This window comes from Patella vulgata, chromosome 1 (genome assembly GCF_932274485.2).
Source record: "Patella vulgata chromosome 1, xgPatVulg1.2, whole genome shotgun sequence".
In the NCBI taxonomy this organism is placed as follows: Eukaryota; Metazoa; Mollusca; class Gastropoda; family Patellidae; genus Patella; species Patella vulgata.
In genome coordinates, this window is record NC_065879.2 from 43,196,557 (window position 1) to 43,224,072 (window position 27,516).

General features: G+C 35.2%; 1 protein-coding gene across 3 annotated transcripts in view; it reads left to right on the top strand.

The window, feature by feature from the left end:
* The first annotated feature begins 1,395 nt into the window (after nucleotides 1-1,395).
* LOC126820883 (RNA-binding motif protein, X chromosome) overlaps nucleotides 1,396-27,516 on the top strand; it is a 68,831-nt gene continuing 42,710 nt past the window's right edge. For all 3 annotated transcript variants that reach the window (XM_050549160.2, XM_050549046.2, XM_050549151.2), the window contains exons 1-7: nucleotides 1,396-1,551; nucleotides 5,441-5,577; nucleotides 7,141-7,247; nucleotides 8,871-9,052; nucleotides 9,368-9,567; nucleotides 9,920-10,031; nucleotides 23,042-23,185. In XM_050549160.2, the coding sequence (XP_050405117.1) occupies nucleotides 5,460-5,577; nucleotides 7,141-7,247; nucleotides 8,871-9,052; nucleotides 9,368-9,567; nucleotides 9,920-10,031; nucleotides 23,042-23,185 (863 nt within the window). In that variant the 5' untranslated portion in view covers nucleotides 1,396-1,551; nucleotides 5,441-5,459. The remainder of the gene's footprint in view (nucleotides 1,552-5,440; nucleotides 5,578-7,140; nucleotides 7,248-8,870; nucleotides 9,053-9,367; nucleotides 9,568-9,919; nucleotides 10,032-23,041; nucleotides 23,186-27,516) is intronic.

A 27,516-nucleotide genomic window follows, 5' to 3' on the forward strand; every position in this document is an offset into this window, starting at 1 on the left:
TAACGAAAGGTAAATTTCACCTACACATTATTTTTATAAAATAAAATTCTGGTTTTATCCAGACACCGCATAATACAGCTTGGGACACCGGTCTCCATTTCTAGATAAAGACTGAGGGGTTTAAGTTGTTTGAAAACGTATCACATATGTTGAGTTAGTTGCTCGGCCCTAAGGTAGAGAATTTTAAGGGATTTTAACACAAAATTAAGCAGTTTAATTCTCCAAAATATTATCGGGATTGACCCTTTAACAAACAGTTGTGAATTAACATTCCTTGTGACATCTTTATTGTGTTTTTATATTATTTTCTATTTTTAAGTGATATCAAGTAGATATTAGACGGGGAGTGTGCTGTAACGCTTTAAGCTAATAGACGATGTATTCATTATGTTTCAAGTGACGTTACCGAATAACTCTATGCTTAGAATTACCTCCCTTCTTAATGTTGTTTGATTGAAAAACTTAAATTTTGCACAAGTGAGACATTCCTCACAATATCGGTCATGGTGAATTGACGAAATCTCGCGTTGATAAACGAGATGATGGTTTATTTTTAGCAGCACTGACACGCACCGCGTGCTAGGGTTAGGGTGAGGGTTAGGGTAGGGTTTTGTCCAAAAATTCGGGTTTGGTCCAAAAATTCTGACGTCAGGTGCAATTCAAAGTGATTAACTCCGTGAGGAATGTCTCCCCGGCGTCCAAGCTGAAAAACTTTCACAATTTTCATATTGTTATTGTAGTGTAGGAGTCACCACGGCTTTTTACGGCGTTATATTGATACCAGATTAAATATTCATATCAATAAAGTCAGTAAAAATATCTGTGTGCGTTGTAATATGTGAATTCCGGTGATTGTAAATGAATTCCGGTGATTAGTCGGGCCCAAAATAACTAGGCAGAATAATTTCTATGAATTAATTTTCATTGAAAAATAATATTTTGTAAATTAAATGATACTTCAGTAAGTGATTAACATATTTTTTAGAATATTAGACAGTATATTCCAGAAAAAGGGAAATTCATCGACTACTTATACTCCGAGTACCCGGTAGAACAGGCCAGGGAGAGTACATTTTCGTACCTCCCGTGGTCGTAGATACTTGAAATTTTCAGGAAGTGTTAAGAGTGACTATTGATGATCACACACTAGGACCACGTAAACCACTAGGTGTACGTAAGAGTAGTAGCTCTAGATCTTGAGATTTCTTTTATTATTAACAATAAATAGTCCTTTCTAAACGCGACCTTCAAATAAAATGGGAGGGACTTAAACAAGAAAGAGGCGGAACTTACATCTGCCTCGCTCAGCAGATTAACCGTCAAAATCGGCCTCGCGAGGAAGGATCTCAGTCGGCAAACCTCGGCAGATTCCGGTACCCTGCAGCTAGCATTCGTAGAATCTGCCGAGGTTTGCCGAATGGGAAGGATCTAACGCTTACCGTGCCAAGAGGGCGCTGAAGAAACAAAACGCCATGTTGATTTTGTAAGACCGGTGGTTGCGTGTTATTCAACTTCAAGTCGCAAAGAAAGAAGCACGGGTTAATTACTAAGGTATACATGTGCTAGAATCAAATGCCAATAATTATATATTCATCTTTATAAAAAACCATAACCCTAGCTTTGGTTTAGACTACAGTATTTCTTGAAACCTGAAGTTATTTTTCAAGTGTTACCACAATGACGTACGGTACTTTTACACTGACTTAGAGAATTAGAGCCCCGGCCCCACCGGTTTTTGTAGCCTAACCTCAACAGTCGCAGTTCAGTAGATGCTGTGTTGTGATTTCCCCTTCTCCATTACATGTAGCTCAATCGGAGCAGTACAGTAGGACGTTAAACCCCATTTGAATTGTGTCGTGAATTGCATTCATAGTACTAGTAGTCGTAGCCTACTACATAGGCCTAGTTTAGTAGTTAGAAGAACATTACATATTTATGTTGGCGCAGTAGGTTGATCCGGCTGGTTAGGGTTAGTACTAGTAGCCGGGTCAACGTACTACTGTACTAGGCCCATATGTTTTATTTTTAATTAAAAGTTAGTCAATTTTCCGAATTGTATTTTATAATTTTATGTTTAGTACTATTAGTAGTTCTACTCTAGTCTTGGGCCTATACAATGATTATTTATTATAATATAGACTAATAATTCAGTTTTCATCTAGTCTATTTAAACTACTACTACTACTGTCTGAACCGTCTTCAATTTTAAATGGATTTCTTCGCTTATGAAAGAACTACTTAACATTAGTTATTATAAACATTAGTGTTGAAAATCGGATCGAGATTTGTGATCTGAATACTTTTACTTTCACTTTTATCTCCAAGTCCCATATCATTATCAATATAGTCAGTCAATAGATCTACATGTTCAGGACTCAGGAATTCCCTACATCTTTTACGATCCAGCAGGCCAGCATTATTATCAACATCAGAATTATTGTCAGAATCTACTGCAGACATAGGGCTATCGTGTTCACATTGGGCTTGTTCATCATGCACTGGAGACATAGCTAACCATGGGCGGAACGTCGCACAACAAATCACACACTTCATAATACCAATCACTGTCCTCACTACTATCATTATCAAGTAACTGGAAACGAATTATGTGTATCACCTGCCTCGAAATTGTCCAAGTGTTGGTCAGCAAGACGTCATTCACAACTTCGTCGAGAGTGCATCGTCTATGTTGTCACTATGCACTCCGCCATTTTACGGTTTGCCGCTTTGAAACACGTGGAAATATGTTCTAGTATATAGAAAATACAATAGATGGCACTTGCAGTTACGGTACTAATTTTAGCGACGGCTTTATTGAGTACACGGTAATACCGGGTACGCATATTTTACTGAAATTTTATAATACCCGGTACTACCGGGTAGACGCAATGAAAGGGTTAAGTACCAATTGGTGCGTTACAATTTTAATTGGGTTTTCATTTTTACATAAGTAACATTTGATTGATGACAATGTTATTTTCTGAATTTAGAAGATTTGAAATAATTAGTGATTTTAAACAATTTAATTAAACTAGTATATCCATTTTGTTACGTACGTTACACATGACAATAAGCTTATTCAACACGAGGTGTAGAGAAAAGGCTTGATATTTAACACATTTTCTTGATTTATACACATTGAATAACTTCTCAACTTCAATTTCACCCTTGGTTTTTACTTTAAAGGACCAATCCCGATAATATTTTGAAGAATAAAAATGTTTCATTTTGTGTTGAAATCCCTTAAAATCCTCTACCTAAGAGACGAGCAACTAACTCCATATTTTGCATACGTTTTCAAACAACTTAAACCCGCCAGTCTTCATCTGGAAATGGAAACCTGTGTCCAAACTGTATTATATGGTGTCTGGATAAAACCAGACTTTTATTTTATAAAAATAATGTGTAGGTGAAATTTACCCTTCGTTATGAAGTACAGCACACAGGTCATTCACTGTATAGACCTCTAAATAAATGGGAATCGATTATCAGGTCGCCCAACGGAAAAATTGACCCGAAATCTTAAATGGGTTACGTGTCCGGATAAGCATTTTTGACTTTCACATCCAAACGACTCAATATTTGGAGCTGAAATTTTGAGACAAGGTAAATACAACATTTCTCTATATTTAGGTGCTTAAATTTCATATGTACCCAGACTTTTATTTTTGAGACAATGTTCAAATCGGCATAGTCCCTTTAAGCAATATTTATTTTTCCTCGATAAACAAATGAAATAATGAGTTATTATCAGTGAAAATTTTGTCAATGTACATCGATATACAGATTGCCATAAAGTATGAAATGAAGTAAATATCACAAAATTTTAATGATATTCATCAAATATGGTCATTTTTTTACATATGAAAAAGTAGTGGCTATCAAAGATTTTTTTTGTTTGTCTTGATGTGTAATTCTTGCGAGAATCGCCCAGTAGCTAAAGTGTATGTAATTTATCATGGATACAATAAAACTTTAATTTGTTAACATTTTATGAATGCGTTCTATTGTAAATCAATTTTGATATAAATCTGTTTTTACAGTTCACTGTGTTGGTCCAGTTTTCCAAAGCGAAATGTGATGCCAGGCCTTGAAATGTAGAGTACAGCTGATCGTGCCACCCCAGGAATTCTTTTCTCACATCCCGACGTATAGCCCGTTCAGACGCTTATTTTTAAACCAGTTCATAATTGCTGGGGTTTTTAAGACAGCATAGTGTTGCGTTCACACGTACTATAAGCCAAACCAGTTTAACTATTCTGGCCTCTTTGGTCGAAGGTTAGAGTTAACTACGCATGGGTAGCTTCATATTCTTTATTCGGTTCTCGCACGCTTTCGATAACATTGGCACTGTCTGACCCCAATATTTTCACAGGAATGTAACTAACTGCTTACTGCGCATGCTCGAAGCAAGCTGGAGCTGGGGGTTTTAAACCAACCCGTTCAGACGGCTAAGATGAACCAGTTTAAAATAAAAAGCCTTCTCGAAGACAGGTCGCGAGCAGGGTTTTTTAAACTGGTTTATTTGCCCCACATTTGCGTTCAGACGCAAAAGTTAAACTGGTTTAACGAGCCCCGGGGTTTTTAAACCAGTTCAACTTAAGCGTCTGAACGGGCTATAATTTACACTAAAAATAATATTTATAAAATTCTCTTTTGACCAAATTGTTTTCTTTTGTCAAATTGTACATAAACCTTTGTTTTGGACATTGCTCTAAATTTTTGCAATGATAAGATTTCCATTCGAGCCACGATATTACGGTCGGTACCGTGGTGGCGTTACATTGTTTGTAGAATGAGGTCACCTAAATGTGACTTGAGGTGTCATATCATACTGCTGTAAACTAGTGTCAAACAAAAGAAAATAAGCGTACATTTGTGAAGGAAATGAAATAAAATGGGTTTAACTGTTTACTTTTCTGCACCCACCAAGCCAATGAAGAAGGGGATGTTAAAAATAGGTTATTACAGAATTGGCTCTGAATGCAAATAGCAAGTTTTTGAACTATTGATTCGTAGTTATCTCTTACATCATAACAGTTTTGGAAATGAATAAATAACTATACCTGATTTGATAAGTGAGTAGTGTGAATTGAAATCAGTTTATTGAACGTTAAATGAAAATTAGGTCTACCTGTCGAGTTTTATTTGCTACCTGTCAGTTGTAAAATTCGCCTATTGGCGGCAAGTAAATGGACAAACATTTTGAGCACTGTAATCAATACTACGGATCACGACAATGCTTCACATGCTTTATTAGATTCTATACTGTGGGCAAATGTTTAATTACCTCAGATCGGTTTTTGTGAGCATTTTGGAAATTAGGATGACAATTATTCCGCATCTGACAATGTACATGTAGCTGCTGCCTGCTGGTATTGTCGTGGACTTTGTTGAAAGGAACCATGGTTTGTACCTTTGCATTATAATTTCATTTCAGGTATGATAGTGGTGAAGGAATGCCAGATATGCTAGAAAAAGATCGCCCTGGAAAACTATTTATTGGTGGGCTATCTATTGATATAACTGAAGACCGCCTCGAAAAAGTGTTCGGAAAATACGGAAGAATTATAGAAGGTTACATTTATATTTTGATTTTTTTTAAAGCAAGTTTTTTCTTTATAATCCATATAGTTCTTAAAATATAGGTACAGGATAAGCCTATTAGATAAATCTCAACAACTTATCACTTTTAAAAGTATATAAACTTTGTTTTGGGTAAACTTTAATGTCCGATTGAGATACATGTATGGTTATGGAACATGTTCAATGGGACTGGTAAGATGTTCAAGTCTCTTGAAACTTGAATGCAACTGTGAAGGGATCTTTTCCGTGCACTGTCTATTGATACATGGACCATTTAATTAACATCTAAAAAAATATGTAAAAGCGCTTTACATTTTTCAAATGTCATTTGTGTTTGAGTTTCTGAGTGTATGTTAGTTCATGACAAGCAAATGGGTCTCATCTCCACATTATCCCAAAGATTAATACAATCTGATAGTAGTACAGTAAAGCAATATTAGACTTACTCACTTAGGCAATATTAGACTTAGGCAAAAAATTGGCATATCCTCTGCGGATAATTGTCTCAAAATGGCAGAGGATCAATTCCAAACAAAGGTTTCCACAGAAAAATACCCCAAAGTACATGTACTGTACTGAAGAAAATCATATTGATAAATTTGTCTAGTTTGCACACAATTCTTGTCTGAAAAATGGTTACAGAGTATATAATATAATATATGTGGAGCCTGGGCCCATGTACATTGTTCAAATACATGACAGTGCCTCCCTCTTTTAGTCTGTAAGTTAAAGATACATTATGTAAGATTTAGATAAAGAACTAGTCATTCTTGCTATACTAATAGTTCGAAAATAAAGTAAAATGAATAATTTGAAAAATTCATTCAAATTACTCTATTGCGAGGGAAGATATAAGTATTTGAAGGTTTGACAAGATGTGTCCATTAATTGTAACCACCGGCCTTGTTGTTCAAAGCTAAGTCTTGCTCCTCCATATTTAGATTAAATCAAAATATGGCTGAATCGTTCTAATTTATTTAAAGATACATTATGTAAGATTTAGATACAGAGCTAGCCATTCTTGCTATAATATTCGAAAATAGGTAATGTAAAATGATTAATTTGAAAATTTCATTCAAATTATTGGGAGCAAAGATATTAGACTTTGAATTTTTGACAAGATGTGCAATAATTTCAACCACGGTACTGGTTGTTCGAAGCTATGTCTTGCTCCTCCATTTTTTTTTAGCTTAAATCAAAACATGGCTGAACTGTTCTAATCTATAATATCGGAGAAATCTGATGCCATTAAGAATTGATTATGGCCTGGATAAGTTAATTAATGTCTAATTAATAGTTTAGATAACATTTCAGACCTAAAGAAAGACCTGCAATAGGCAGATTTAGCTCTTGCATAATGTATGTTTAATATCGGAGATATCCTATGGCTGAGAATTGATTATGATCTTGTCACGTTAATAAATGTCTAACTCTAATAGCACTATAGTTTACATAACATTTCAGGTCTAAAGAAAGACCTGCAATAGGCAGATTTAGCTCTTGCATAATGCATGTTTAGTGACATATTTGAATTTTACCTTAATTTCTTTCTAGTTCTTGTTATTAAAGATAAAATACATCAACAGTCCAGAGGATTTGGGTTTGTTACTTACGAGAACCCACAGGACGCTATTGATGCTTGTAAAGGATTGAATGATACTGTAGGTATTTTTACAATATAGAAAATACAAAAATGTAGTATATATTAGGGTTGTCACGATTAAACGGTTTAGTTGTAGTCGATTTGGTTTCTAGCTCAAACCGATTCACATTTTGAAAAATCGGTAGTCGTTTCATCTAATTTATATTGATACAATTACATATAACGTTTGACTTTTACTGTCTGCTTAACACACTACTGAATTGCTGCATATTAAAACCGTATTGAAACTACGTCTTTTAAGGCTCAATACAGAAATTCCCATTTACAGTGACACGAACTCGATGTCGCATGGTATTCTTCGCCTTCCATATTAGGAATGGCTTACTACGAAATGCGTAAAATGGTTGATTTTGGCGCGAAATAGCTGTCAACGGCCATGTCCGCCAATAACAGACATGATAATATCACAGAACTTTATAATACATGGACTGAATGCATGCTGCACGAGATGGGGAAGTTGGGGATGCCTTTTTACGAGTGATAAACTACCAATGTAATTTTGATAAAGTAATAGTTTTGAAAGAAGACAATTCTCCAACAATATAATCGAAAGTTTCCCTCACAAATTCCTCATGTATAAAATAATTTTAAATCCAGTTGTATTTTGTTATTTAATTCACAATCAGAATGTGACGTTACTGTGTCCGAGACGGGAATAAACAGTTCCCAAATCGGACATTACCAGTCAGGAGGCTCTTCTTTTCTCCTCCCTCGGCATATGTTGCCGCCTTTTTTAAAGACACATGTTTTTTTTATTTGTACGTCTTGTGCGGGTTCTCTTGTTGTTTTCCGTCAATATGATTATCGCTATATATGTTAAAATATTATGTACGGGAATTGTTGTACTAGTGAATTGTAATCTATTGCCAGTATTGGATTTTTAATTAGCAGTTAAAGCTGTGGGGGTAAATCAGAACGCAGGGATGTCTACTCTTACTCAGTCCAATGTGTAACTAAATATCAAAACTAATGACTTGGTACATGTTGTTTATTGCCAATTTAAAAAAATGTATTCCAACATCTCTTTAGCTCAAACCCAAAGAAATGTATTAAAATAATATACGGTCAGCTATTCAGTGCTCATGCATATCAACAATCACAAGGGAAAACCCCTGTAATGCAGTACAGACAATGACATTATTAGCCAACGAAAGAAAAATTTATTTTACATTATTATAGAATTTATACGGCATTCGATTAATCGGCACAGATACGATTTTTGGCTAGCCGATTAACCGATTCAAGAATTTTGTAATCGTGACAACACTAGTATATATAATTATAATAATTGTATAGAACATTATCATGGTCCCTGACTTCTTGTCCTTTACGTTATAATATGTGCCATTAATGAAAATCTAATTGTTTGTCTTCTATGACTCTGGCATTCTTGTGCACTAGCGAATTGTTGAAATAAAAATATACAGTATATGATATGTATGTTATTGTTAATATGAACTTTAAACCACATTTCTCTTTTCATTCTATTATTACAAGAGTTACTTCTGGATCTGTCCAATCCTCCAATATTTTCTAACAGCTAAACCAATTTCTGTTGATTGAGTTATGAACATATTTTGGTGGGTGTCCAATATTGCACAGTATATGTCTCATCTTTCAGGAAATCAACGGAAGTACCATTCACGTTACAGAAGCAGTCAAAAAAGTAAATTCAGAAATGTCTGGATCTCCACGACGAGGTGGTTTCTCTAGCCGAGGACGAGGGGGACCCCCTATGGGTGCTAGAAGAGGAGGAAGTTCAGGAGGGTACACAAGTAGTAGAGGACGAGGTGCTCCTGTCAGGTAAGACTAGATAATCAAAATTTGAAGCTAGCATTTCTAAAATGGCTTACTGTTTGTATTCAGACTGTTATCAACAGATGCCTTGATGCACTAGCCGATAAAACAATTAACAACCTAAATACTATGCATCAAATGAGAAAAATAGTCAGAAATAATTGTTAATTTCTGACCATAGAACTTTAAAAATTAAGTTTTTGTGTCAATATTTCACAGCTATAATTGTTCTGAATGATTGTCCTTCTCAGTGACAAACTAAACTTATTTTCTTCAGTCGAGGAAGAGTAGGACGTTAAACTCCAGTTCATTTCATTTCAGTCGAGGAAGAGATGAAAGCTTTGACAGAAGAGATACATATGACAGAAGTCCAAGAGAAAGATCGCCATTGAGAAGAAGTCCACTTTTATCAAGAGGTCCACCCCCTTCAAGAGACTTTGGAGGTTATAGTGGGAGCAGAGACGATGGACCTCCACCAAGACGGCAGTCGGACTTCAACTCGCGCGCAGCTCCAGCTTATGGTGAAATATATTTTTAGAATTCATTTAATTACTAAAATAGTTACCAAATACACTAATAAATTTTAATTGTTATTCTTGTGTACTCTTAGCTTTTTTAAACAGAGAAATTTAAAAGCAAAAGAGCTTTTAACGTTTGAAATACAACAAATGTCTGTTAGCTTTGCGATGTCCTGAGAAATTCAGCTGCTTGTAATTGTATTCAAAATTGTTGTTGAAAAAAATTGACTTTTAATTTAAATGTTATGAATTTTGCAGTAATGTTTTAGATAGTTCAGTTTTAGTCCTAAATTATACTAAGAATTACATGCACTGTTTGCACAATTTGAAGCAATACATACTTTTTCTTATTCAGAAAGGAGAGATGATCGTTATTCTAGTCAAAGTTCTTATCCAGATAGGGGTGGATACCTTCCGCCTAAAAGAGATGACTATAGATCAGAACCAAGAGCTGGTCTATTAGATGAGTAAGTACATTTGCTTTGCTTGGAAATGGATGATTGGGTGACAGTGGTTTAAAGGTCTGTAATTGTGTCAAGTGACATGGTTTTGATTTCCAACTTATATGCGACAATTAGTAGGATTGTCTGTACATCTTCCTGGTTTCCTTCCCCTACTAAAAATTCCTACGTGCAAATAAATTATTGTAATAAAATTGAACCATGTCAGTCCCAAAATTATCTAGTTTGTGTAGAGCGATCGTTATGTGGAGATTGTTATACCGCAATTGATTTGATTACAGGAGATAACCTCTTTGATTTAGATCAAACTAAAAGTGTTTATGTAAGTTGGTTTGATACAGTTCGAATGTCGCGAAGGTTTGTCGAAACACGATATTACTGTGTTTTTATCGTGGAATTCCGTGATTTACCAAGCGAATATCGAGTGACACGATAGCACTACCTCAGTGTTGAAAACACGGTGTGACTCGGTGTTTTAATTAAACCATTCCTCTGATCGTTTATTTTGGTAAAGTACGTGTGCCTACGTGTGAAGATTGGCATATGCGTTTCTTTGATCTGTTATATCATGGACCGTATATACCATTATATCATGGAATCATTCTGTTATTGTCATTTTGTCTTCTTTTAATTCATTGACCCCTAGACTTAATTCATTATCTATTACTGTCTCTCCCTAAGCCAATTAACTAGACAATGGCTTATCTCCCTGGAGCTAATTAAAGGATTATCCATTAATCCAATATATTGCAGAGAACACAAAATAACACACAAACTATTATTCCAGTCAAAAAATGTTCATATATTCAAATGAAGATATATAATTGGGCATCAAAATGGTCTAACTTTTAAGCACTAATACAAAGTAACAACAAAGTTATTCTTTATTTAAATTCAACAATGTTTAGCACAAGCACATTGTACAACAGGCCATAGCATGCTTCCGTAGGCATTCGTCTAATTGACGATCAAAATGTGCTAGATTTACTACAATGAACAAATTAAAAAATCAACAATTTTTATCCTCATTTAAATGCCCTAAAAATGTTGAAAAAATCACTGAATTTTACTTAGTTTGCTGAACAAAGTCGGTATTGTATTCGCCGACCACGGGCCGACATTTTGATTTTTTTCCGTAGTAAGTCGTATCTGGGTTTTCTTCTCCGTTTATAATCCCGGAAAAAACAATTTCCCAAACACTATTGAGATTAATATTCACACCTAAAATACCCTTTGATAAAAATCCTACAAATTCTGATTAGGAATCACTTTCCATAGCGAGGAAATTATTAAAAGAGTGAGCGCTGGGATATTACAATTCAACAAAGAGTGGCTGCCATTTTTGGTACGTCGTATATCACGTATATCTTCTTCTCTGTTTCATATCTCGGAAAAATCACTTTCCCCGGAACATTTGTCATTACTGAGATTAATATTCACATGTAAATAATATCCTTTGATAAAATTCCTTCAAATTCTGAATCGGGATCACTTTCCATAGCAAAGAAATTAGTAGATGAACGAGCGTGAAAATATTAAACTTGCGTACAAGATGGCGCCCTATGACACAAATTTTCTCGAGAGTTCACAACCTTATAACCCCGAAACCATTGATGTGACGTATATGTTTTATGATTTCAATCATTAGTTCAAACTATACGCTTATTGGATAACTACTTTTGGAAAGCCAATCGTCTTTTTTTTATAACTTTATTGATCAATAAAGGCCGGCAGCAGCCGTTGATGGGAAAATTGTCTCGCAAGTTTACGACCTTTATGACCCTAAACCTTTGATGTGACCTACAAATTTTATGATTCCAGTAATTACAGTTCCTCCCAAATTTTTGGGACCGAAATCGCCGGAATTCTCTTAGATTTCACGGTGAAATTTCGCTTGATTCCGCGGCGATTTTTCTTTAAGATTCTCTAGGAATTCACCATGTTTCTCTAGGAATTCACCGTGTTTTGATAAGAATACATCGTGTTTTGCCGTGCTTCCCGCAAGGAATTCGCGAGCCTACCTTAAGCTAGGGTCGAACTAATATTGTCTATAATAAATTAAAGGAGTTGTAATATAGTAAGGCTCCCGGGAAAACGTGTACATGTATAATGTACAGGCCGGTTTGAATAACAAATGAGTTAGGTAATCTCGGGAAGACATTTACCGGCATTCTGTATCGGTTAGGATTTTTTCCCCAACGCTCTTAATATATACATAACGCTGGCCAAAATGTATGCAAACTATGAACAACGTACAATTTTTTAAACATATCAATTCATCTTCGTCTATAACTTAGATGTAATCCGTCAATTTGGGGCTGCTATCAAATCCAAACTTTAAATTATATACGATGAGCTTTTACACATTACTTCATCACTCGCAGCTTCGGTTAATCTAAATCAATCATTCATACAGCACGTACAGTAAATCACTCCGCGGGTCGCTTAACGGTATGTTACGTGGTCAGAAACGCGCCAAAAGATTCGGACTACATGTATATTCTTACGCTGTTTTACTCGGCGAATAATATCCGCTGTGACAATATACATCTACTTTATGTCACCCAATTCATTTCGGTGGGAGCAGATATTGAATAAAGCCATTTCACACACACATACGTGTACATTACTCGCAGCTTCGATTAATCTAAATCAGTCATTCATACAGCACGTACAGTAAATCACTCCGCGGGTCGCTAAACGGTATGTTACGTGGTCAGAAACGCGGCCAAAGATTGGGACTACATGTATATTCTTACGCTGTTTTACTCGGCGAATGATATCCGCTGTGACAATATACATCTACTTTATGTCACCCAATTCATTTCGGTGGGAGCAGATATTGAATAAAGCCATTTCACACACACATACGTGTACATTACATGCACCTCATATATTTATAAATAAAATAAAACTTATGTGGAAGCAGACGTTAAACACCAAGAACGAACGAAGTACGAACAATCCAAACCATTAGACACAATTCGAAGTCCTAAACGAGTGTGTTAATTCTCGTCTTCACCCCGTTATAATTTACTTATTTTGAGTACACTTTCTGAATGATTCCATTCTTTTGTACGTCCAACTTGAATTCCTACTGCATATACATGTACCCTGTGTAGCTGCAATCTACATGTATAAGCTTATACATACATGTATGTTTGCGTTTAAAATCTAGATATATCAGAAGCTCGAAAGTTATACTAGGCGGTGAATACGCAAGTTTCGTGGTTGAACCTGCATCGATATTGCATAATATCGGACCCATATTTATCTTTGCTACTCGGACAAACCCAAAGAACCACTCGGACCAATTAAATTACATTATAAGGCTTGATTTATTCATTTTAAAAATATAATACAGACAATATGTTATTTATGATTAAATCACAATACAAAGAGGCGAATAATTTATAGATGAGTATATTCATAGCTTAAGAATGGCCGCTGCCTGTAAGTACATATTAGCAAATATTTATCTTTATTACATCAACAATTTAATTGTTTTTCTTTGATGGACTTCATGATGAAACAATACCACGGGTAGGTACATAATGCTTTATTATTTCAAAGAAAGCAGATGCATATTAAAACAAACACAATTATCAATTATTAAAACAACAATTAAAACAAATAGTGTATCAATTGTAGCCGCGATTAAGAATTGAAAAGGGATGTTTTCTTAGGGAGCCAGACTTTGTTTTTGTAAAGAGCCTGCTTAACATTAGTATTGTATCTGATGATTACATTGTATTAACCACCTGAATGGGTCAAATTTAAAGAATGAAATGGCTTCCTGTAGATTTGTCGAAAGCCTTTGTCTGTTAGCTTGGTGGTTGAGAAGTATTGGCGTTTGTTCTCAAAATAAGTAAATTATAACGGGGTGAAGGCGAGAATTAACACACGTGTGGCCATTGTGTAAATATATGACATGCGCATGTATTGTACACGTCTGTGTATGTGTGAAATGGCTTTATTTAATATCCACTTCCACCGAAATGAAATGAGCGGCACACAGTAGATGTATATTGTCACAGTGGATATTTGTCGTAAGAATATCCCTTGGTTGAATGCATTTAAATGTACAGTATTCTATTAAATAAATAGTTTTTTTTATTAAATAAAGGGAAGAACTTCCCACAAAACCCAATCCATGGGCCATGGCCTAAGGCCGAAAATGGAAAGATTGCAAAATCATATTCTAAAAACAGGAAGCAGCTTCGGCTCTCTTATTTCTTGTCTGCGATATCACATATGTGGAAGCAGACGTTAAACACCAGGATACTACTACTACTAGTACTATGGATACGGAATTTGTAAAATAACAAATACATGGCGCTATCACTTTTGTGACTTTGGCAGTGTACCCCCTCCCACCCATATTATTTTAATACGTCATAATACATTATTATCATATACCGGTGACTGTCAAGGTTTGCTAAATACTTTTCGCCAAGTAACACAGCGTAAGAATATATAGTCCCCGTGTCGATCCCAACATCTCATGTTTTCGCGTGTTTCTGACCACGTGCTTAACATGTATGGCACTGTGAGTTATGCATGGTTGATTTAGATTAACTGAAGCTGCGAGTAATGAAGTAATGTGTAAAATCTCATCATATATAATTTAAAGTTTGGATTTGATAGCAGCCAATAAGATGAAATACGTTTAAAAAATTTTAAGTTACATGTAGATTGCAGTTACACAGAGTACATGTACACATGTATATGCAGTAGAAAATCGGGAAGTTGAACGTACAAAGAAATGGAATCATTCAAAAGTGTACTCAAAATAAGTAAATTATAACGGGGTGAAGGCGAGAATTAACACACATGTGGCCATTGTATAAATATATGACATGCACATGTAATGTACACGTTTGTGTGTGTGAAATGGCTTTATTTAATATCCGCTTCCACCGAAATGAAATGAGCGGCACACAGTAGATGTATATTGTCAAAGTGGATATTTGTCGTAAGAATATCCCTTGGTTGAATGCATGTAAATGTACAGTATTCTATGGATACGGAATTTGTAAAATAACAAATACATGGCGCTGTCACTTTTGTGACTTTCGCAGTGTACCCCCTCCCACCCATATTATTTTAATACGTCATAATACATTATTATCATATACCGGTGACAGTCAAGATTTGCTAAATACTTTTCGCCAAGTAACACAGCGTAAGAATATATAGTCCCCGTGTCGAACCCAACATCTCATGTTTTCGCGCGTTTCTGACCACGGGACGTACGATTAACCGCATTGCGGAGTGATTTACATGTATGGCACTGTGATTTATGAATTGGTTGATTTGGATTAACTGAAGCTGCGAGTAATGAAGTTATGTGTAAAATCTTATCGAATATAATTTAAAGTTTGGATTTGATAGCAGCCAATAAGATGAAATGATACGTTTAAAAAATTGTAAGTTATTCATTGTTTGCATACACGTACATTGTGGCACCACGTTATACCTGTACAGTGTGTTAGAAATAAAACATATGACCGTAGCTGCCTCGCCAACGGTTAACATATCTTGTATTCAACTTAAAATAAATTACATTTTTCGTCAACATGCTTACATCGGGATGATATCGGCACTCAAGCGATTCACCGCGAAACACCATAATTCACCGCGAAACACCCTATTTCGCGGTGATTTGGCTAGCTGCCGTTTCGCTAGCGATTCTCCAAGATTCCACCGTGAAATAGAGTGTTTTTCCGCGGTGTTCGGCGATTATAGTCCCAAACTCCAGCACTGTAGTGTAGTTCAAACTATATTTATTGGATAACTACTTTTTGGAAGCCAATTGGCCTTATTTGATAACTTTCTTGATCAATAAAACTTTACATCAAAGAGGCCGACAATAGTCGTCGTTAGGAAAAGTGACTAGACATTAGGTAGTCGACAGGTGGCGTAAGTCGGTGAAATTCAGTAGCTAATTAGGTCGACACTTGGCGTAAGTTGGACCGAATGAGTTAAACAGAAATATGCCCATACCGACACATTATTACTTCATTAATACATTTGTAAGACCTGCATCGATGGACTATTACAAATTCAAATTACGGAAAAATTATAAAATGCACACCAATATATGCTAGTATTACCGGAGGCGTAGTGTTATGCCCATACCAACACATTATTACTTCATTAATATGTTAGACATTTGTAAGACCTGCATCGATGGACTATTACAAATTCAAATTACGGAAAAATTATAAAATGCACACCAATATATGCTAGTATTACCGGGGGCGTAGTGTTATCCATCTAAATTGTAATTCACATACTGACAAATAAGTCACACATGGCATTTAATATCGGTAAATCACACCTCAATTAATATATCTTTTCTGGTTTAAATCACAAATGAATTAAAAGCCTTTGTCTCCTGATATGTAATCGAATTCACCATCAACAAGTTTATAGAACTTTGTTGAATACATGTACATGGACATGTATCAGTCCGATAATACCTTGCTGACTTTTTCATTTCGACACCAAAGAGTCTGGTGGATGCATACTGTCAACCAAGGTTCCATAATGAGAATTGACACCCGATGTCAAAAGAAATCGATTGACAGAACATAGACGCTCCTTTAACTAGGTTTCACAGCTCCAGTGTTTAAAATTTATGTCGGTCCGTCGGCCCGGCACTGATAAATAACTGGACGGGCCGACATCTTTTTATTTTAAAGATGGCGGGTTGGCCCTGTGAGCCGACTCTTTTTGTCATGGATATTTTGTTCATGGTTCTATCAAATTCTCCTTTGAAAATATTTATATTGCCCCTATTTATATCCGAAATATTTAACAGTATTTCATGAAAATGAATTTGTCCACCTAAAGAAATTATTGTTGTAGGAGTGAGGTCATTCTTGCAAATATCAGCACGCTCCCAGAGTTCGGGAGGATATTATTTTACCATTTTGATCAAGTGTGGAAATATTTAGATGAGTGCGTGTTCCAATGGTATGCCTTACTTACTGTCTTATTTGTCTTTATCCGATATTGAATACACATGCATAATTCGGCATATTATATTCCTTCAATGGAGAGATCCAAACACGTATGCTACTATACTAGGCCAGTCCATCTACTGCACTGTCATGAATCCAAGAATAAATATTCATGTGATATAAAACCTTTGTCTTCTAAAAATAAAATTGAAAAACCAGAGCTGAAAATTCCCTGAAAGCCTAACTACGGGTAACAATATAATTCCAGCGTGGTAAAACAAGCGACCTTTCCCGCCATTATTTCCAACTCTCGTGATTCAATAGCAGACTTGATTATCAAGTCTATTTCTTTAATGAAGATTTCACTACCGTACTGCAGACCCAAGTCTTCGAAATCAGGCACGTGCAATATGTCATACAGGATGAATAACAAAGAGTTTATTGTTCCATAAATATAGGCTATCCCAACGAGTGACATCAGGTCAGTTTTAATAATGATAAAAAATGACGTGTCTGCCAAACAGCACTGATAGTTTACTTTCATGTTGAAAGAGGTCACGGTCTTTCATTTCACAGTTCCACACGTCATGATGAATGAAACAAATCAAATGATTATTGGTATTGGACAGCAAATTTCACTACCGTACTGCAGACCCAAGTCTTCGAAATCAGGCACGTGCAATATGTCATACAGGATGAATAACAAAGAGTTTATTGTTCCATAAATATAGGCTATCCCAACGTGTGACATCAGGTCAGTTTTAATAATGATAAAAAATGATGTGTCGTCTGCCAAACAGCACTGATAGTTTACTTTCATGTTGAAAGTTGTCACGGTCTTTCATTTCACAGTTCCACACGTCATGATGAATGAAACAAATCAAATGATTATTGGTATTGGACAGCAAATTTAATAAGTTCATTGAAATGTAAGACATATTAATCTGTGTTTTGTAAGACCTTAAAAGCCAGTTACATTTCATTTCATTTACATGCACAATATTTTCTGTTAATTTTCGGAGAATGTGAAGGGACATTCTAATCTTCAGATTTCTATGTGAATGGAATTTCGAGATACGTTGTCGGTACTATAAAGTAGACCTACATATAATCACCAAGATTATTACAAGTGAATATTTATTTATTATACACAAAGTATAAATATTAAATCTTTCAAAAGTTAAAATTGTAATATGAATAGTCAATCAATATTGAATACATATTTTAACTTTTAAACCTGTCCCAAATGGCTGTAGAAGACACCTACTGAACTTAGAAGTTCAAGGAATTTGGGGTGGGGAAGTGTACGTGTGTTTTGTCAATATTTATTGGGCCCACAAGTTAATGTTAGGACCTACAACTTTCATGAATGGCGTCTACCAGCAGTTCCTGTTGGCTTACAAGTTTTCTTGCCGAATTTTAAACACTGCACAGCTCCATTGCCCGCGTTGGAAGAAAGTCGTTTTTATACGCCCACATTTTCATTTGGACGTATATTGTCGTCCGGACGTCCGTCCACAATTGTTTGTGAACAGTCTACAGGTCACAATTTTTATCCGATTTCAATAAAACTTGAAATATAGGTTTATCATCCTAAGATCTCGGTTCCTTTCGATATTGGCATCTATCGAACCATAACTTCATGGATTATGGCCCCTGATTGTACGAAAAATCACGTTTTTGGCTTGTGAACACTGTAGAGGTCACAATTTTTATCCGATTTTGTTGAAACTTGAAATGTAAGTTTATAACCCAAAGATCTCGGTTCCTTTTGATATTCGCGCATATTGGACCGTAACTTCCTGAATTATGGCCCCTGATTGTACGCAAAAATGCGTTTTTTGGCTTGTGGACCCTATAGAGGTCATAATTTTTATCCGATTTAAAAAAACGTATTATTATATCACCGTTAAACCCTAAGGACGGTTGAGTTCCAATTTCGTGAAAATCGGCCCACAACTGACAGACAAAATAGCCGCCGTTCATTCTCAAATAGCGTAAAAATATGGTATATCAAGGTTGTGGACCCTATAGAGATCACAATTTTTATCCGATTTTGTTGAAACTTGAAATGTAAGTTTATAACACAAAGATCTTGGTTCCTTTCAATATTCGCGCATATCAGACCGTAACTTCATGAATTATGGCCCCTGATTGTACGAAAAATCACGTTTTTAGCTTGTGGACCCTATAGAGGTCATAATTTTTATCCGATTTAAAAAATCATATTATTATATCACCGTTACACCCTAAGGACGACTGAGTTCGAATTTCGAGAAAATCGGCCCAAAACTGACAGACAAAATGGCCGCCCCTCAATCTCAAATTGCGTAAAAATATGGTATATCAAGGTTGTGGACCCTATAGAGGTCACAATTTTTATCCGATTTTGTTGAAACTTGAAATGTAAGTTTATAACTCAAAGATCTTGGTTCCTGTCGATATTTGCGCATATCGAATTGTAATTTCCTGAATTATGGCCCTTGATTGTAGGAAAAATCACTTTGGTTTTAGCTTGTTTTCTATCCATCTCTCGAAAATGTGGGCGTATCCTGCCTGGCAGCCGCTGGTTTCCAGATTTGTAACCCTTTTTGAACTTAATGTCAAACAGTGGCTACTTAATCTTTTGTAATAATTTTTAAATATTTTGGAAGCAGATATCCTGTTCTTTTGTTTGATATAATTTTTATACGCCCACATTTTCATGTGGACGTATATTGTCGTCACCCCTGTCCGTCCGTCCACAATTGTTTGTGAACAGTCTACAGGTCACAATTTTTATCCGATTTCAATGAAACTTGAAATATAGGTTTATCACCCTAAGATCTCGGTTCCTTTCGATATTGGCATGTATCAGACTGTAAATTCATGGATTAAGGCCCCTGATTGTACAAAAAATCAAGTTTTTTGCTGTGAACACTGTAGAGGTCACAATTTTTATCCGATTTAGTTTAAACTTAAAATGTATGATTATAACCCAACGATCTTGGTTCCTTTCGATATTTGCGCATATCGGAACGTAACTTCCTGAATTATGGCCCCTGATTGTATGAAAAATCAAGTTTTTAGCTTGTGGACCCTATAGAGGTCATAATTTTTATCCGATTTAAAAACCTGTATTATTATATCACCGTTACACCCTAAGGACGACTGAGTTCGAATGTTGTGAAAATCGACCCAAAACTGACAGAAAAAATGGCCGCCCTTCGTTCTCAAATAGCGTAAAAATATGGTATATCAAGGTTGTGGACCCTATAGAGGTCACAATATTTATCCGATTATGTTGAAACTTGAAATGTAAGTTTATAACCCAAAGATCATGGTTCCTTTCGATATTTACGCATATCGAAGTGTAATTTTCTGAATTATGGCCCTTGATTGTAGGAAAAATCACTTTCTTTTTAGCTTGTTCTCTATCCATCTCTCGAAAATGTGGGCTTATCCTGCCTGGCAGCTGCTGGTTTTTAATCGGTACAGACTTGAAGGTTCACGCATGCAGAGCGTCTTATGAACAAAATTATATTCCTTACACCGGTAGTAATCATTTCTTTATATTGTGCACAAACGTCATTCCATAAATAGCCCCACACCCCTTTACTTTAACAACTAAAACAAGGCATGATTTTTCTGTTAGACAATTTATTCTACACTCTTTGATGTGCTTTATAACTATTGAAGAGGCTCAAATTCATAAGATCTGGTTGTTAGATCTTTACTCTGTGTGTTGATGGATAAAACAATCAAAATTAATATTTGTGTCTGTGATAATTATTGGAAACAGAACGGTTTTATTAATTAGGATATTTAACGTCTATGGTATGAATACGGTACCATTAGCAGTTTGTATTTGGAATTTACAAGTTGAATGGGTGTCAGTTAACCCGTCCACAAGCAAACTCGTACATAGATACATGTAAGGTAATACTTGACTCGTATATAATTTAATTGATTAGAATAATCGTGTCCACCTTACAACAGGTTCCATTGATTTACTTTTTATTTTGGGGGGTTGGATGGCCAAATGGTTAGCACGCGCGCGCTGTATCATGAGGCCTGTCATTGAGTCAACTGGCGTGGTTTCGAATCCCTGGTTGTACGTGATGAGGAGTAGGGTTGCCTGTCCAGCCTCATGGGTTTTCCCCGGGTCCTCCGGTTTCCTCCCACTGATAAAGACCCCTACACGCAAGCAAATTAAGGAAATAAAATTGAACCATGTTTGTCCCGAAATGACCTGATTTGTGTCGAGTAGACATTAAACCCCATTTCTCTCTCTCTCTCACGATTCATTTTATAATTTATCACACAGTTTAGACCACAATGTGTTAAGATTTGCATTTTGGTATTCTAAATTGATTCTTATTCGGAATTCTTAAACTAACAAACAATACGAGTATACTTTATTACAAAAACATCGGTGAACTAATCTAAAATCATAATGGCAATTAACTAACAATACGAATATACTTAACTACAAAAAAAATTGGTGAACTGACCTTAAATCATAACGGCAATTAACAAACAATACGAATATACAGCAGTGAACTAATCTCGGTAATCAACAAAAATCGAAGAGTAAAACTTATTTATTCCATACATTATTGTTTATTTAACAATAAGTAAGTGTTTAACAGTTTATTTAACAATAAGTATAACTCAGTTAATTGAGGCGCCATGTAGTCTTAACGACTGGAGACAACACATGGCTACGTGTAATTTTATCTTTTATACACGGGACATTTCTGTTATTCAAACCAATCTGCACACATTACAAGTTAACAGTTCATCATTGATTTGGGGTATATGTGGAAAAGGCTTTTCGATCAAAATACAGTTATTTTTTCTAAAATAAAACGAGTGCCTTGGATTTTTGATAGCGGTTATAATTAACTAATATTCTCTTACATTGGAGACTTGTGTTGCGTTCAGTTCTTTTTTATGGTAAGTACAAGCTTACATCTGACTTAAAAGCACTTTCGAATCCCATTGCAAGTTCTATTTATGTCTTATTTCTATTTGTAAGACCGATAACCAAAATACCTTTATAGTTTGCAATTTAAAAGTCTATCTTTTCCGTGATTCTAGAGTAATACTTAACTATACACTCTTAATGCAGTAAATATGCTAAACAATTTGAACACAGCATAAATATCTAAACTGTGTAATACATATATAATCTTATGTGAGTAGCAAAGGTAAATACTGGTCAGAGTGGTCTTACAATATAAATTAATTGGTCTGAGTGGTCTTTTGGTTTGAGTAGTCTTTTCTGTTAGTCCGAGGGGTCTTTTTTTTGGTCCGAGTGGTCTGGATACCTTTAAAATGTACTAGACATGCAGCTTTACATGACTGGTTGGAAATATAACCGCATGTATATCGTGCAGAATATGTTAACATGCGTGTTATCACTATACAACGTGGCCTAACGCATCCGTATTATTAACAAAAATATTCAACATTCATAACATCGTGGCAGTACATCGTTTTGACATCGATTGTTTATGACAAATAAATACTGTTAATTTTGCATGTAAAATTACACTGAGGCCTATTGTGTCACACAGCTATTGTGGCACACGATAATGACTGCTACACCAAGTTATTTATCATGGCAATATTGTCGCGTTATCATGGCAATTTTCAACAAAAAACGACACGATAATCGTGTTCCATCAAACCTTTGTGACGTTTGTACTGTATGTTATTTCTATTAGTTGGGGCATAAACTCTCTAGCAGTAAATTTTGGTTTTGAGAAGTTCAATAGATTTTGGTTTACTATGGAAAACAGAATTGGTAATATCTCGGAATTGACTGTATCTATACACATAAATCTTTCATGGGAGATAGAATGTCATTCGATGAAATAAACATGTACATAAATTCAAATATTGACAAATTCAAAGTTATGATAAACAAAATTTCAGAGTAATTGTAATTTTGTTATGTTGTGGAATAATTGTGTTGGTAACAGTATGGAAGAAAATTTAAGTTTCATATTTTTTTGAAACAGAATTAAAAAGTATTTATTTATGATGAATTTTTTTTTTCAGTCGCCTACCTCCAAGTAGAAGTTATGGTAGGGATCCTCCAGTGAATTCTCGTGCAAATCCACCTTCTAGTAGAGATTATTCTGTTAGAGATTATAGTCCAGAGCGTAGTATGACAAGAGCTCCTGTCAGAGGTTACCAAGAAAGGTTAGTTTTAAATGATCGGAAGATAACCCACATATGTTCCACTGGCATTTGGTCAAGAACTGTACTGTAATTAAATGTAAATAGTGGTGAATTTGTATAGTGTAATATTAGGTGTCACGGCTCCATTGCCCGTGCTGGAAGAAAGTAGTTTTTATACGCCCACATAGAATTGTGGACGTATATTGCCGTCGCCCCCGTCCTTCCCGTCGGTCCCTCAGCCGGTCGTCCACAATTTCTTGTGAACGCTCTTAACGCCAAAAGTTATCATCCAATTGTTTTAAAATTGATATATGTTGTTTACATTAGTGAGATGAAGAAGCCAATTTAATTTCAATAATTTCCGTTTATAACGTCTAGAGTTATTGCCCCTGTTTCACTTTGTTGAACCTTGTGAACGCTCTAATGCAAAAGTTATCATCCGATCTATGTGAAATTTATATGCAATATTTAAATTAGGGAAATGAAGAAGCCTAATGAATTTCAGCAATTTCCGTTTATTACTTCTAGAGTTATGGCCCTTGTTTCACTTTGTTTAACCTTGTGAACGCTCTAACCCCAAAAGTTATCGTGCTATCTTTCTGAAATTTATATGCATTATTTAAATTAGTGAAACGAAGAAGCCTATTTAATTTCAATAATTTCCGTTTATAATGTCTAGAGTTATGGCCCTTGTTTCACTTTGTTGAACCTTGTGAATGCTCTGCCAAATTTAACATCCGATCTTTGTGAAATTTATATGCAATATTTAAATTAGGGAAACGAAGACGCCTATTGAATTTCAGCAATTTCCGTTTATTACTTCTAGAGTTATGGCCCTTGTTTAACCTTGTGAACGCTCTAACCCCAAAAGTTATCATCCTATCTTTCTGAAATTTATATGCATTATTTAAATTAGTGAAACGAAGAAGCCTATTTAATTTCAATAATTTCTGTTACAATAATGTCTGGAGTTATGGCCCTTGTTTCACTTTGTTGAACCTTGTGAACGCTCTAATGCCAAAAGTTATCATCCGATCTTTGTGAAATTTATATGCAATATTTAAATTAGGGAAACGAAGATGCCTATTGAATTTCAGCTATTTCCGTTTATTACTTCTAGAGTTATGGCCCTTGTTTCACTTTGATTAACCTTGTGAACGCTCTTACCCCAAAAGTTATCATCCTATCTTTCTGAAATTTATATGCATTAAATTAGTGAAACGAAGAAACCTATTTAATTTCAATAATGTCCGTTTATTACTTCTAGAGTTATGGCCCTTGTTTCACTTTGTTTAACCTTGTGAACGCTCTAACCCCAAAAGTTGGTCGCCTGTCCAACCTCGTGGGTTTTCTCCGGGTCCTCCGGTTTCCTCCCAGTGCTAAAGACCCCTACGAGCAAGCGAATTATTGAAATAAAATTAAACCATGTTAGTCACGAAATGACCTAGTTTGTGTCGAGTGGACGTTAATCTCTCGATTTTTACCGTAAAACAGTAATCACAATTTCTCGTTACATATTGGTATTACATGAAGGGATGGGGCAGGGGTGTCAAGCCAAATACAAACAACCCCGTGAAACGTAGACGAATAATTTCGTAGTTAGTCATATTGTAAGATTTACGTTGTTTTCTTTATTTTGACATTATTGAGAAAATATTTGAATAATAAATACGGGTTATTTTACAAGACATCTCTTTTGAAAATTTCCCTTACGTTTAATTTTAACTGAAATGCCTAAATTGATTGACCTGCAAAGAACAAACCATTGTGACCCTTCTTGAATGCCAACCATTTGCATATCAGAATCATATTAACAATTGTGATTGTTTTTTTTAATAAAGATGTCAAACCTTTTTTGGTAATTTTTAGTACTGACAATTTACAATACAAGTCGTTCTGTCGAGACGACTACAACAGGGTATCATTTTGTTGTAAAATGTGCGTCTATGATCTGTCAGTTGGTTTCTTTTGATGTCACGTGCCAATTCACATTATGAAACCTTGATTGACAGTATGGATTCCCCAGACTCTTTGGTGCGGAGATGAAAAGTCAGCATTATATTATCGCCTTTATCGGACTGATATGTGTCCATGTACATGTATTCATCAAAGTGTGCTTCATATCAGGTGACGAAGACTTAATTCATTTGTGATTTAAACCAGAAAAGATATATTAGTTGAGGTGTGATTTACCAATAATGTATGCACCTTGTGACTTATTTGTCAGTGTGTGAATTACTATTTGGATGGATAAAACTACACCCCGGTAAGACCAGAATCGATTTGTGCACATTTTATCATTTTTCCGTAATATGAATGAATTTGTAATAGTTGAGTGATGCAAGTATTAAAAATATGGAACATATTAATGAAGTAATAACGTATTGGTATCTTTAGGCATATTCTGTTTAGAAGAAGAATGAATAGTTCCTTGGGATTTTTTCCCGAAAAATGTGTTTATTCCTGTTCTGATTTCGAACTACCCGTCAAATATTCAGATTAATGGAAAAATGCCAACGTAGTAACTGATCTATAATAATTAAAGTGCTACATGTATTTCACCTAAAATAAACGACGAGAGGCATGTTTTGATTAAAACACCGAGTCACACCGTGTTTTCAACACCGTGGCAGTGCTATCGTGTCACTCGATATTCACTCGGTAAATCATGGAATTCCACGATAGAAAACATGGTAATATCGTGTTTGGTCAAACTTTCACGATCTCCGTACTGTATATCATAGTTAAAACCTATTATTGATGGTCGAGTTCGAATTTCGTGAAAATTGGACCGAAACTGTCAGACAAAATGGCTACCCCTTGTACGCAAATAGTGTGAACATCTGGAATATCAAGGTTTTGGACCTCCTAGAGGTCACAATTTTGATCCGATTTTGATGAAACTTGAAATGCATGTTTATAACCCAAAGATCTTGGTTCTTTTCGATATTCGCACATATCGGATTGTAACTTTTCTGAATTATGGCCCTTGATTGTACGGAAAATCACGTTTTAAGCTTGTGGTCCCTACAGAGGTCATAATTTTTATCCAATGTAATAAAAAACGTGTGAATATATCAGTCATACACTAATGATGGTTGAGTTCGAATTTCGTGAAAATCGGACAAAAACTGACAGACATAATGGCCTCCTCATGTACGCAAATAGTGTAAAAATATGGTATATCAAAGGTTGTGGAGCCTCTAGAGGCCACAGTTTTTATCCAATTTGGATAAAACTTTAAATGTATGTTTTTATCATAAAGATCTTGGTTCCTTTTGATAATCACACATATCCGAACGTAACTTCCTGGATTATGACCCCCGATTGGTAAAAAAATCTCATTTTTAGCTTGTGGATTCTCTAGAGGTCACAATTTTTTTTCCGATTTTAAAAACCATTTAGATTTATTACCATTCCACCATAATGAAGGTTGAATTGGAATTTCTGGAAAATTGAAATGAAACTGCCCGACAAAATTTTGATCCAATTTTGATGAAACTTGAAATGCATGCTTATAACCGAAAGATCTTGTTTCCTTTCGATATTTGTGCATATCACATGTTAACTTCCTGAATTATGGCCCCTGATTGTATGAAAAATCACGTTTTTAGCTTGTGGTCCATCCAGAGGTCACAATATTTTTGCGATTTAAAAAAACCTTTAATAGTATATCACCATTACACCATAATGATGGTTGAGTTCGAATTTTGTGAAAATCAGATCAAAACTACCGGACAAATACATTAAAAACGTCGCAATGGTTTGACGAAACATGATTATCATGTCGTTTTTTGTTGAAAATTGCCACGATTACGCCACGATAAATAACTCGACTTAGCTTTTGCTAACGTGTGCCTCGATAGTCGGGTGACACAATAGGCCTCAGTGTAATTTTACATGCAAAATTAATGGTGTTTATTTGTCATAAACAATCGATGTCAAAACGATATACTGCCACGATGTTATGAATGTTGAATATTTTCGTTAATAATACGGATGCGTTAGGCCACGTTGTTTTGTGAGAACACAGGTGTTCACTTATTCTGCATGATATACATGCGGTTATATTTCCAGCCAGTCATGAAAAGCTGCATGTCTAGTACATTTTAAAGGACACGTATACATAAGACTATATGTATTGAACAGTTTAGATATTAATGCTGTGTTCAAACAAATTGACTTTGGCTTAATATTTGGGATTTTGTCTCATTAAAGATACATTATACGATTTAGATAAAGAGCTGATGATTCATGCTATAATACTAATAGCTCAAAAATGATGTAAAATGAAAATATTGAAAATTTCATTTAAATTACTTCAATTCTGAGCCAAGTTATCACTGCCTGTA